At 36.2% G+C, this 14,614-nt stretch overlaps 1 protein-coding gene across 6 annotated transcripts in view; it reads left to right on the top strand.

Moving 5' to 3' along the window:
- The window catches only part of Mical (Molecule interacting with CasL), a 44,411-nt gene that overhangs the window by 3,758 nt on the left and 26,039 nt on the right, over window positions 1-14,614 (top strand). For all 6 annotated transcript variants that reach the window (XM_090105758.1, XM_090105743.1, XM_090105750.1 and 3 more), the window contains exons 2-11: window positions 779-963; window positions 6,098-6,274; window positions 7,628-7,795; window positions 8,496-8,580; window positions 10,442-10,629; window positions 11,110-11,280; window positions 11,509-11,706; window positions 11,939-12,143; window positions 12,306-12,482; window positions 13,207-13,401. In XM_090105758.1, the coding sequence (XP_089961884.1) occupies window positions 787-963; window positions 6,098-6,274; window positions 7,628-7,795; window positions 8,496-8,580; window positions 10,442-10,629; window positions 11,110-11,280; window positions 11,509-11,706; window positions 11,939-12,143; window positions 12,306-12,482; window positions 13,207-13,401 (1,741 nt within the window). In that variant the 5' untranslated portion in view covers window positions 779-786. The remainder of the gene's footprint in view (window positions 1-778; window positions 964-6,097; window positions 6,275-7,627; window positions 7,796-8,495; window positions 8,581-10,441; window positions 10,630-11,109; window positions 11,281-11,508; window positions 11,707-11,938; window positions 12,144-12,305; window positions 12,483-13,206; window positions 13,402-14,614) is intronic.

Genomic DNA, 14,614 nt, shown 5'->3' with positions numbered 1-14,614 from the left:
GTATAAAGTACCACCATCTCGCGAGTAAAAGGAACTCCCATGTAACAAGATCTGAGCCTATTGTCATAATCCAATCAAAACTCCCAACGCCGGGCTGCTAATCTGCCTGCTCGTCCTGTATATTTTTACTATTTCCATTATACGCGTCCTCATTTGCAAGCGTTCTACCGCTTTTCAGTACTCATTTTTCTTCCTCCTACACGTTAATGTCGGTAGTCGGTAGGTACAAATCCGCGCTGTATAAATATCAAAATTGGTCTAGTGATTCACCCGTGTAATGATAACAAACGAGCAGAAAACGCACTTTCACAAACATTAGCATCAATGCCTGAAGCTGTGACGCCTTTTTTAAGGAAATAAAGAGAAATGATCAGAGGTTACGTAGCTGAGTGTAACAACCGTAACGTATAGATATCCGTAATATGCTGTTATGAAAGTGGGCAATTTGCTCGTAATTGAATTACTAATGCTGGGTTAGGTTCATGCGCAAGGAATGGAATGGGATAAGGTTGAGAATTCTGTTATTTCTCTAGTGAATTCGCGGGCCACGAAGAATTTCGTAATAAGTAAAGGAATATTGAAAAAACATCTTCGTCCCAGGTGTATTTTACGAGTGTATTCAATTTTGTGACTGGGTTCGAAATTTCCTTTCTGATAAACCGTTCTTTTAAGTTTCGAGATGTATACCCTCAGAAACATTGTGCTCCAAGGAGATGAAAGACTATCTGCTCTTATCCTGTACCCTCCCAAGAGATTAACATTTATCTTCTTGTTCCAGCTTCAGCCATGAATCGGGGGCCACGCGTGGAGCCCACTCCGCCCGAGTGCGCTCTCGCGGCGGAGATGTTCGACCACTTCTGCTCGGCGGGCACTATGAAACAGATACTGGCCCTGCATAGAGAGATCTGCAACACGCTCAATTTGAAGCCGAATAGACTGCCGGATTTCTATCCTAAGTTAAAGGTGGGTAGAAATAAATACGGATCCCTATTGGGTATTACTTTAGGATCGATTCAGCTACATTTTGTGACATCATGGGTTTTAATTCAAAATGTAAGTTGAGCAGTACACTTTTTATTTATATTTCATGTAAGAATCGGTCAAAACCACAGGTCAAAACATACCTGCCGATTTAAAAATTCAAAAGCGATTTTCAGTAAATCAAATTGACACCTAAAGGGACAATGACCAATGATGAATGAATGTTCCTATTCCTAGTTGGATTGATTAGACATTATATGCGATTCGCACGAGTCGCTTCGCTTCGGTTCTATAAAACGTTTTAATATCTTTATAGGTAGATTTCCCTCTTGTACGACAGGCATAGGTACTATGCGTAACAAACTCTGGATCTACTTATACTGTTGTAATGAATAACTATTAACTCTTTCATCGCAACATTCTAATACATGTGTACTATGTTATGCTCTATTTTCAAGTCTATATTATTAATTTTCTATATCGGTTTTTTGGGTTTATGTACTAGAACTTATTTCGTAGGTACGTTCAATGTACCCAACATTAATATTATGTGTATTATATTTGTATGAATAAAAATATAATATGTCAATATAGTTGTAGAATCTTCACGACCTTCGTACTTAGTGAAATACATAAATCGTTAACAATTACGTCCTAATCATAAGGAAAATACTTACATTTTTTTTTATTTCGTAATGTTAACCTAGCAATATACGAAGAAAATAAATATAATAACAAGACATTTTAATTACAATAAATTTGGACATATTCACAGTGAAGCATAAAATTATAATCGCGATACAAGTAAGCCGATGACTTGCCAAGTTAAAGATTACACTCTTGTGTTACAAGAATTGCTCAAGTCGCAATTATATCTCGCTTATGTAATAAACAAAAGATGCGACTGAATTCTGATATGGGTAAATGTTTTTTCGTCAGCAATTGTCTTACACTGCCTCCCACATTAAACAATAGTCGGCGTATTTACCCGTTGAGTGCTTGTCTGACTTTTATTAGATCTGTATTAGTGCCAAGGGTAACGATCGCCCTCTTTATAGGCGCCTTAAATTCACCGATATTTATATTTCAATCGAAGCTATACATCATTAGGCATCAAGCCAGTAATCGATTAATTATACGCAGAGTTTGTAAGCAACGCAAGGCTAATCTTTGCAGCGATTCATTTGGGATAACTTATTTGTCAATGTTTGCAAAATATTCCAAGTTTTATGTGTTAAAGACTATATAATTACTAGGTTGACTGATAATTATACACGTGTTTAATTATGATTCTTACTAAGATGGATTTTATGAGAATGTTATATCCTGACTCCTTATAAGCATATACATAAGGCAGTTGTCGCTTCACTTTGCTTTTATATAACGATCATTGAAGTAACCATTGTAGTGAGACCTCCTTTGTATATGGCAATACGTATGTAATAGAGATCAAGTACTAACTCCAGAAGTATTTATCCAATCTTTCTTAAGCGGATAATATGATAATGCAACATTGCAACCATGATTGTACCTAACACTTGTGTTATGTATTCTATCTCACGAATATTCTAGGATACGTAGGTATCCTAGAATATTCGTGAGATAGAATTTAGTTTAGTTTTACAATTCATGTTTCATAATATGGAAGGAATAATAAAGTCATTTAAAAGTGGATTTTATAATCTATACATATAATAAATCTGTAGAAGGGTCATTAATTCTGTACATTGAAAATATTGAAAAAATAAATTAGTATTATTATAGGCCTAGCCGTATTTGGGTCCAATAGATATTTATAAGATGTCATTTTCAGAGTTAATCAAAATGGAGACCATCCACGCGATGACCGACATCCGCGCGGACGGAGTCGCGGGCGGAAGCTAGTTATCCATAAACAATTATTATGCATACCATTAAAAATGTAACATTCCATCAACGGTTAAATACTAGACGCAATGATACAAGTGACTTTCGCTTCAAAAATATTAATATGGATGAGTTTAACTTGTGATCTTACAAAACTTGGTTCATGGTTATTCACCAAGGCTGTAGAAATTTTCTTTAATCAATGTTTTGCCATTTACGTCGAAGCGGTCAATGGTACGACAGTAATGCCGTGAAAATATGGCTTTGTATTGCGATTTCGATGGACGTCGATCGTATTAATGGTACAAGCAACACACCCTGTGTTTGCGTGGACACTTGTGTATGGTATTTTTAGAATAGACAGTTAGGTACTTACGTTATTTTTTTATATTCTTTTTTGATTGGAAAAAAAAGTCTATTTTAGGAATAATGAGGGAACACGCATTCTATTTTTCTCAATTCGTTTTTGCATCACAATTCGCACGCCATACTACGTCTCAATGGGCAGATATAATCAACAAAATGTATCTTCATAAAGTATGGCCAATTTACATAAAATGTTTTTAATTGCCTCGTAAATCAGTCTGTATTGGTGAAAACTACGAAAATATACAATCGTTTCTAAGATTAGCGTGTATACACAGTATTATATTGTTTTTTATTAACTAAATACAAAGAATAATTAATAATACTGTATTTATCCATACTAATATTATAAATGCGAAAGTAGCTCTGTCTGTCTGTCTGTTACTCAATCACGCCTTAACTACTGAACCAATTTGCATGAAATTTGGTATAGAGATATTTTGATACCCGAGAAAGGACATAGGATAGGTTTCATCCCGGAAATCCTACGGGAACGGGTTTTTCTTTGAAAACGCGGGCGAAGCCGCGGGCGGAAAGCTAGTATTTATATATTTCCGTCCGCGACGTCGCTCACGTAAACTTCTAAAGTCAAGTTTTATATTTTATTTTCTGAAAGGAAAAAGCCTATGCCCATATTAATGACTAATTTATATTTATGATAACATTTATGAGGATTGATTCATCTGTTTGGATGTGAATTGTGAACACTTGCTTACACTTTTTCGGATTTATAATATTGATAGTCGGTGATAATCTAATTAATATAAATAGTTTATAAAATCATTTCAATTTACGCTTCGGGACCGGAATTTAAATAACGTATCGTTTTGATGTGCTAGCTCTGAAACCGGGTATATTATTGCGTTTATAATATAACGTTACTAACTGTATAATATTTGAACCTGATACTAGATCGTGTAATTCAAACGATTACGTATAAAGCGTATAATCAATAAGATGACGTCGAAATGAATCGTATAGTTGTTGGACTTAATAAAATATTTCCTGAATTTCGCACCATTAGATAATGTTTGAAAAGTAATAATTATCGATAGCGATATGATTATACTAGCCTGTCGTGCTTATTAATTTTAATAATATAGTCTCTTTCGAGATAAAGAATGCATTGTGTGTTGTATGGACAGGCTTTATTCATGACTTCCTATTTCGTATTACTTTAAATGTCCTGCATAAGGACATACAAAAATTCTTTGCCTTTAACAGAGTAGTTGTTCTGTGTAAGTGGGGATATTAATTTATTTTGTTTAATCATCTTCCAATGAAAGATTCGGGTATTATTTGTTATTGTATGTATAAAGCTGCTTATGCCGTTAAATACAAGGTGTTTACACTGCGACTGGTCCAGACATAGTCCATGTTTTAAGCCCATCTCGCCCTATTTCCATCTGCGAAATACCCTATTTCCTTCGGTAATTACATTTCGGATTTACAATATGAAGCATAGGTTCGCTTGTTTATTAAACATGATTTTGTAGAAATGTGCGCAAGTTTGTAAATGAAAGCGTTGGGTGATTTATTTCTGAGTAAAACTTAACAATATAAGCTGTCTTGACTAAGCGTTGTACGTGGTTGTACGATAGTTAATGCGTTTTGTAGTTTTTGACAGCATGTAAACTCGTCGAACAAACTACATTGAATGTCAAATGAAGGATATTCCATTTGGAAATGAAAGGGCGTAACCGTCCTGGGAATAATTTTGTCGTACATACTCTGCAGGCAAATATTTCGGACGAGTTATCGTTCTTGTTATCGGTGATAATGATAATGCTAAACGGTAAACGTGAATGACTTTTAATTACTGCCAATTTCGAAATGGACTATCGCATGATGAATCATTTGCGTTTTTAATTGGGTTGTTTCGTAATGACCTTGGGAATGGATTCTGTCAACTGGTGGTACATCGGTTAAATACATTTATATCGCCCTGATGATTCTTTGTAGCAATTAAAGGATTTGTTTTGTAGATTTTTGGAAGCCATATTTTATACTAAATTTAAAGGCACTACCTATAAAATGAAGAAACTGTAAAAATTTTGTAAGGTAAAATTAAATAGTTGACAACAGCTTAACTGGTTAAATACTATAACCACTTAAGGCGTATAGCCCACTGTAATAAATAAACACTGCGACCGCAGAATACAGATGTGGTTTAAATGTTAATTGTTTATCGTTTATACGTTTGCCCGAAATTCAGCCTTATGTACATGCGCCGGTCATTCTGTAACTTTCTAAAAATGATTTCTGTATTAACTAATAATAGGTATATATGTGTTTATATTTCTGTTTTATATACTCAAAATACATACTCATTATGATACTTAACGAATTAGAACGTAGTGATATAATATGCAGTTAGTCTTATCAACGTATATTTGTGTCACGTTGTAAAACAATACACACAGGCAAATAATGCAAATGAATTTTAGGGTGCTTTTCTACCAATAATATGCGAATATATGTTGCGAGGAGTGTGTTTGTAAAAAAACAATCATATCGTTCCATTTACATTGAAAATTGAAGCGTCTAGCGTTTGGAGCGATACTATTGGCTATTTACAAACACATACCTCGCTATACATCCTCGCACATTATTGGAGGAAAATAATCCTTATCATTATGTTATCCGTGTGTTATACTCTATCCTATTGATTTGTTTTGTTAATACTCTACTTATATAAAAATTGTCAAAAATAGGTATATGTAAATATTCTTAATTAAAATTGATCTATATTTTTCGTACACACAATTTCCAACATATCTCTTAATAGTTTGTCATATCACTAGCAAAAGTAACATTGTCTTTAAAATTGATCGATATTAGGTGTACCTCCAAACACCTATTGACATTCGTCCATTATTTCCAGGCGAAACTAGCGGCGTCATGGAAAGCTCAAGCCCTCTTCAAGAAGTTCGACGCGCGCGCAAACCACAAGGTGTACAATAAGGGGAGGATGTGTCCGCAAACCAAGGTGCTGATCATAGGAGCTGGGCCGTGCGGCTTGAGGGCTGCCATCGAGTGCCAATTGCTTGGAGCTAAAGTAGTATGTATTATGAACAACTTATTTGAACACTTTAATGTGCTGATATTGAAATTTATCCGCAGGATTAAAGTGTTGACAATTGTTTGACGATTGTCATTGAGTGCCCCCTTAAAACGCGGTTTTAATAATGAGCTAGGTGTTTTTTATGATGGAGTCTTAAGTCTGATAAATAGTGAAAGTGATCTCTTATTGCCCTACAATGAAGATGTGACGCCATGTACTTATTCTAAACTGACCAAAGACTCTTCACTAATTTCAATATCACAGCATACTTTATCTCGATTGTTAATATTTTAAGTACACTTATAATTTCTAAGCTTCATACGGATCCCCTAGCGAATGAAACAATGTTGTATAATGTGTACTTACTCAAATAATATTAGTTTTAGCACTGATTACTTGCATAGGTGCTCAACACGTGGTGCGTGCCCCAATTCCGCTGAAACGTGCTCGCCTCCCACGTTTGGTTATAAATGCTATAAATAGTATAGTGAATATGACTTGTTAATTCGCATTCGAAATGTGCCAAACTATAAATACGCTTCCGTAGATATTATTATAAATTTCTATGTCGTTTACTAGGGGAATTGTTATTTCCCTACTGACCACATTTTATGAGATCTAAAAGCGAGGGTTCATGTTCACTTGTATGCTGGTACATTTAATTACATTTACTCGCATAAATCTTATGTTGTTAGAATGTTCGAGTCCAGACTTCTGTGTCATACCGAGATTACTTAATGCTCACTTCCAGGCAACTGTGCCACGACGTATATCAAATACTTTATCAAATTTTGACCAATCCAATCAACGGAGTGTTTTAATTTATAGCCAACAAGGAAAACATTATATGCCGTATTTGATATTTGTCACTGTATAATATACAATAACATAATTATGAATTAAAGTACAAAACAAATACAATAATATATTAGCAGTTGCCTAAGAGTTCTTACAGACGAACGGCAAGTTGTGAACGGCAGAGGCTACTTCAGCCGTCGCCACATGTTAACCGTAGTCGTCGACGCGTCGGCGGCAGCAGTCAATTTTCTTTATCCGCACGGGTTATACTATTTAAGGAGCCTTCACTTTTTATTTATAAAAGGACTAGCTTTCCGCCCGCGGCTTCGCCCGCGTTTTCAGAGAAAACCCCGCATAGTTCCCTTTCCTGTTGGATTTCCGGGATAAAACCTATCCTATCTCTCAAGTTGGATCGAACTGCACATGGTGTGCGAATTTTATTATAATCGGTTAAGTGGTTTAGGAGGAGGAGTCCATTGAGGACAAACATTGTGACTCGAGATTTATATATATTAAGATAATGATACTCATTATTATATTTATTTATTCCAGGTAATAGTAGAGAAACGGGACAGGATATCACGTAACAACGTGCTACACCTGTGGCCATTCGTCATACACGACCTCAAAGCGCTGGGCGCTAAGAAGTTTTTCGGGAAGTTCTGTGCTGGCTCCATAGATCACATCAGTATTAGACAACTGCAGTGTATATTGATGAAGGTAAATGGAATTAATATAAAATAATAATAATATGTAGTTTAAAAAAACTAAAAAACACTCTTTTCATAGAAAACCGAACTAAAAAATAGAAAATTTTATCAAATTATTGTATTGTCATCGGTCCTCAATAAATCTACAAAGTTTGAACGAAATCTGGCCATTTAAAGTGGGTCAAAATCGCGCCCAAAGAAGTCGGTTACAAACATACAGTCGGTTACAAACATACAGGTGAAGCTAATATAAAGCGTGTAAAAAAAAATAATATACATTTTTTTGTATACTTTTAGAATGAAGTGATTCATGCCTGACCCTGACTCGAACGGGGCATGGTGTTGAAATGTGTATGGATATTGTTTCACTTGTTTCGGGGCTTCGGCACGGTGTAGTGAGATTTATGGGTTATTCAATTTTAGGTAAAACATGAATTAATTTGATTGCTAGGGTTGAATAGGAAAGTAATAGCTTATCTCTCTGAAATACTTTTTTATATTGGTGGAAGAATTTTAATGGTAGGTTTAATTGAGTAAGGTCCCATGATCGCTACGATACGATAGATTATGATTTGAGTCCAGTTAATGATAGGATAATTCTTGTTTCGAATTGTTTTTTTAATCTAAGAATTTTCTATAAATTTTCTTAAATTTTAATACAACAATGAAAATGAAAATCTTTATTCTAACTCATACAATTGTATTTCTAGGTATCATTGCTCCTTGGGGTTGAGATTCACGAAGGTGTTGGTTTTGAAGAGCTATTGGAGCCCACAGTGACCCATAATTCAGAAAGTGAGTATTATTGTACTTACTAAAAAAGCTTTGCGTTATTTTTAATTTTGTGTGTTACTGTTATACTATGCAATTAATATGTGTATATTTTCTTTATTAATTCTTCTATTACATTACAAATTTGTCATGTATTCTGATGTGATGTTGCATTGCAAATGTTTATTTGTTAGTTTGTTCGCGTGAGCAATCAGTTTTGTGTCAGCATGGCGATTTTGACAAAGAGCGAATCCATACTAATATTATAAATGCGAAAGTAACTCTGTCTGTCTGTTACTCAATCACGCCTTAACTACTGAACCAATTTGCATGAAATTTGGTATAGAGATATTTTGATACCTGAGAAAGGACATAGGATACGTTTTATCCCGGAAATCCCACGGGAACGGGAACAATTAGACTTCTTCTAGAAGCACTTTTACATCGTCATTACGTATTTTTAACATTTACCACTGATTCGGAAAGCAGTATCTATGGAGAAGAACCGGCAAGAAACTCCATAGTTTCTCTTTTAAAATCATGTTAAATTCAAATTTAATTTTACATAATATGTAACTTCATAATATACTTAAAGCATCTGAAACGATTTTGATAGATAGAGTTAGACTACTTTTTATTTCCAATTTTGATAATTGGCTGGACTAGTTGTTTCAAAGTAAGAATGTAAATCTAATTAAATATCCAAGATATATATCTACCTTGTGAAATAATCACTTATCTAGAGTGGCTTTTGCATCCCCTCGTTTATATGAAAAGTGAAAACCAATACTAATTCCCTACTAATATTATAAATGCGAAAGTAACTATGTCGGTCGATCTGTCTGTCTGTCTTTCTCTTTCTCGCTTTCTTATTCACGCCTAAACCAGTGAACCGACTTCGATGGAATATGATACAAAAGGACACCAGAGAAATAACACTGGATAATTATATCCGGGAAATGTTTACTATAAATACGCGGACGAAGCTGGGGGTCGAAAGATAGTTTCAAAATATGTTTTCTAAAGAACTTACTGCTTAGTACTACGATATACCGAAATAACACCACTTTTTTCTTAATTTTATCCAGAGTAATCATAAACTGCTGAACCTAATATTAATAGTACTTTCACTTAAAATTTGAAGAGTTGGTTTGTATATTGACATATAAAGAATACATAGGCAAAGTCACGGGCTTTTGCTAGTATATGATAATATTATAGTATACTGCTATTCTGGCATAATATTGCTATTTTTGATGTCTGTACTATTTGTACTGTAATATTAGTTTTACGACAACTTTTTTAAGAGTGCAAGCCATATAAGTATAAGTCTGCTTTTGCGAATGAAAACGCTTTGCAAGTGTATTTCGAGCGAGATTTTTCTTTGTAATGATTTTGTAACATATATATTATTATAGTAAAATATGATATTGAAATGTCTGTGAAGGAATTAGCTGATCCTTAAAAGATAATTAATTATATCTAAATGCACAACTCACTTGCTTAAATAATTGAACTTTCAGCATACATCTTTAGTCTTCATACATATTGTTCAACATACATGACCAAATAATTTCTAACCATAGAGATCTAGAGAGATGCCAATCGCTTGCGCTGAGTACGAAACCGTGTCTCATTACAAATTTACGCAAACAACTTCAGTAAACAAAATCAAAACAATACTTCGCGTTGTGTGCGTGTCATCACACAAAAATATAAGAGCGACTATTCGTTCGCACACTAGATTGTAAGTGACGTACGTATACAGCACCACTACAGTTTGTTCTTTTTTTGGGCATATTGCTGCGACACCGGCCCCGCCCCCTAACCATATCTCCCTTTAGTTTCTGTGATCTGTGTTTCTAACATATACATGGTGTCCCAGTTCTAGGCTGGCGTGCTCGTGTGTCGCCCCAAGAGCACCCTGTATCACAGTACGAGTTTGACGCGCTCATAGGAGCGGATGGGAAAAGGAACACCCTGCGGGGATTTAAAAGGAAGGAGTTCAGGGGAAAACTGGCCATGGCCATCACTGCCAATTTTATTAATCGACACACGGAGCAGGAGGCTGCGGTATGTTAAACGTTATGATAAAAGGACAAACAGAATCTTAATATATATAAATCTCGTGTCACAATGTTTGTTCTCAATGGACTCAAACCACTTAACCGATTAAAATAAAATTCGCACACCATGTGCAGTTCGATCCAACTTGAGAGATAGGATAGTTTAAACATGTAGGTACCACGGGCGAAGCCGGGGCGAACCACTAGTATAATATAGAAATTAAGTAATTGATGATATTTTTTATTGGCGTATTGCTTTGTTAAAGTTAATTATAAATATTGTAATACAAATAGCTGTAAGGGATCTTTGTATGTAAAAATTAATAAATAAACGCAGTATATACGTTTTTATATTTTGTAGATTACAGTTGATTATCTGTCCGATCAAAATAAAATCTATTTACTAGCATTTTAAAATCTATATATTTGATTTACAGTTTAATTTTTTATGTACTTTTATAACAATACAACATTGTAATTGTTACAGGTGCCTGAAATCAGTGGAGTCGCGTTTATTTTTAACCAAAAATTCTTCAAAGACTTGAACGAGATGACAGGGATCGATCTAGAGAATATAGTGTATTATAAGGACGATACTCATTATTTTGTTATGACAGCGAAGAAGCACAGTTTGCTGGACAAAGGAGTGCTGCTAAATGTAAGTTTTTAATTATTTTCTAAAGATTAATTATACTATCGACATGTTTGCGTATTGTTTCAATTCATCATATTATTATGTACAACATTGTATTAAAAGTTGCGAGCATTAATTCCCACTTTCGGTTATTTTGATAAGTTTAAGAAATTATTTTTACATCACATGTGATAGAATGAAATGAAATTCAATGCACATTATATGAAATGTATATTGTATTTTTTTTTTCAGGACTTCTCCGAAGTATCCCGTCTCCTCAGCGTGGAGAACGTGGACCGAGCCGCGTTGATGCGGTACGCGCAAGAGGCCGCCCGCTTCTCGACGGAGGGCCGCTTGCCGCTGCGAGACTTCGCGCTCAACCACTACGGGGAGCCCGACGTGGCGCTGTTCGACTTCACGTCCATGTACGCGGCCGAGAACGCGAGCATTGTGAGTGTTGTGCGAGACGAGCGATAGTGTGCCTTGTGGTGTACGAGATAAGCGTCAATGTGGCCCGCCTCGCTTGCTACTAGCTAACAAGTTAGGACTGGTAAAAGGATTGTTCCATTTCGTTTTAAGAGTTAAATTATAACAAATAAATTTAGTTTGCAGTTTATTTGAATTTAGGAGATCTATGTTTATTTTTTACATATTTCAAATTATTAACCATACTTTTTCGCAGGTATACGAGCGCCTCGGCCGTCGTCTGCTCTGCCAGCTTGTGGGGGACAGTTTATTAGAGCCGTTTTGGCCCACGGGCTCAGGGTGTGCTAGAGGGTTTCTATCCGCGTTGGACTCCGCGTGGTCGGTGAGGGCCTGGGGGCAGTCTCCGCACCCGCATCCCTTGCAAGTGATCGCTGAGAGGGAGAGCATTTATCGGCTGTTGGGTATGACTTTGTTTAACATCTTTCCATCACATACTGGGTAAAAATATATCTTCTCTAAATATTTAATTTTCTCCAAATAATTTAAGCTCTAAGACAATGTAGTTTGCATTTGTTGTTCCTATAATACAACTCGACGAATGTTAATTTGATGTATATTTTCAGCGCAAACAACGCCAGAGAACTTACACCGCGACTTCGGCGGGTACACACTGGACCCGGGCACCAGGTACCCGAACCTCAACAGAACGGCCGTCACTCCGCACAGGGTTACGTCGTTCTACGATTCCGACGATCCCCTGCCTTTGGATACCTCTACGCTGCCCAAGAAACGACGTAGGGGTGAGTGTACTATATTTGTATTCATATTAAGAAAATTGGCATTTAACAACTAAGGAAATTTTGTGTATGAGTGATGATAATAAATTCATCAATTATTTTAAGAATAATCTTGTATCATTAAAAGCTTTACTTAATATTGGATCTCATTATGAACTACATATGTTTATGCCTGGATTTCAGCATACATTTGTTGAATTTATGCTATTTTCACGATAAAAAAATACCAAATGTATTTAAAACAATGGGCATATTTAATTTATTTTTATGTTCAAATAAGAATTCTATGAGGAAACTAATACAAGATAAATCTAATTCAATCATTTTTAGATATACATTTAACTGGAACATGCTTCATTTAATTGTTCCCCCGCAAGTATGGGGGTATTCAAGCGTAGAGTGAAAAGGTACCTTCTAGGGGCTTCCGTTCCTTCCTTCTTCTGGAACGCGCTTGCATTCCACCTTAGACCACATCTTATGGTCTAAGATCCGAATATAGGTCGACCTGCACCGGCGTGATAATAGAATGAGACCAATTTTATAATAATTAAGGATTTTTTCAGTCAACCCATCTTTAATAGATTTTTTAAAAGACTACATTTATTATAAAATTGGTCTCATTCTATTATCACGCCGGTGCAGGTCGACCTATATTCGGATCTTAGACCATTAGCTTTACATCAGGCGAGATTGTGGTCAAACTTGCCTAACTTAAATTATCCCACAGACCCAGAAATACCGGAAGAGGCTCTGATCGCGTGGGTGGGGTACCAAGAACCGGGTATACGTGCGGCGGCTTCACCGGCCGCTCTATACGACCTGGTGAAGCGGTACAGGCCCGACCTGTTGGCCGACCTGTTGGTCGACCAGTTGACCGACGACGCCGAGTGGCCGATATACATCGTGCTGCAACGGGAGTTTGGTGAGATTTTGTGTAAAAATATATGTAGTACCTGTAGGGGTCTTAATTAAAAATGTGGTTTCATGTGCTGTGTGTGCGTGTACATGCGCAAGTGTTGAAATTTGTTAAATTAATTTTGAGCGTTCTGTTATGTCCATACTCTGTACGCTAACATGCTCACCCTACATCCTTTTCGCTTGTTCAGCATTTCTCAGCATTCCTGGCCTTTTCCATAGCATCCATGTTCAGCTCTCTCCAAATTCTAATCCCGACGGACGGCTGTCCTACATACTTTTCTTTTTTTTAAAAAAGCCTTATCCCGAGTCTCATAACATTTTGGTGGCAGCGCTAAGGGATTTAAAAAAAGTAAATCCCCGGTCTGAATCGACGCGTGTGTATTGTGCGTGTAAAAAGTGAAAATAAAAACGTCTCTGAATCGACCTATGTGTTGTGCGTGAAAAGTGAAAAACAAAAGTTAATCTTATACACCAGTGTTTCGGCGTAAATCGACGTATCTTCGAGTTACACGACAACCAAGTTCTAGGCAATTTGTGTTTAATATCACACTCGTAAGTCAAAACACGGTAGCTAGATAAGCTATCGGCCAAACCTTCAAGGACGAGATACAACATACAACATCCGGATGTATGTATGTGACTCCGGAGTCACATACATACTTTGCGAATAGAAGATACCATGTCTATAAACCTCATAGTCTGCACTATCTAGTAAGGGGTTTGATTTGGTCATTGCGATTGATATTTTTATAACTTCCATATTATCTATTTTTTGTAACACCTAAAATCATAAAACGTGTAAAACTCTCTAAATAGATATTATTGTAATATTGTTCTTTTTTAATATACATATAGATACTATATAAATATAATTATAAAAAGAAGGAAAGTAGAGCCGCGAGTCCGAATAAATTCGAATCTCATGTAACTGATACCGAGGAAGATGGCTTGTGCCCTCCTCCGTCTGGGCCTACTAATAATAATAATAATAAAAGGGCGTAGGGATGTGACGACCCCATCGCCCACGGTTGGAATATCTATTGTTTACGTGACAATAGATATTCCACCCGTGCAGTCAGTCAACCCGCAGGACACCTTGTGGCGTGGTGTCGGGGAGTAGCGACCCCGCGGGAACCGAGTGCTCCCGGGGGAGGCCCCTGTCTTCATCTCCGGCTTGCCTTCACCGGCCGGTCGGAGTGAAGCCTGACGAGGACAGG

This window comes from Colias eurytheme, chromosome 1 (assembly GCF_061535395.1).
Source record: "Colias eurytheme isolate Ceu_HAF_F1 chromosome 1, ilColEury1 Martin Lab GWU primary, whole genome shotgun sequence".
NCBI classification, from domain to species: Eukaryota; Metazoa; Arthropoda; class Insecta; order Lepidoptera; family Pieridae; genus Colias; species Colias eurytheme.
The sequence above is the reverse complement of the archived record's forward strand: the minus strand, read 5'-3'. Positions and strand labels throughout refer to the sequence as shown.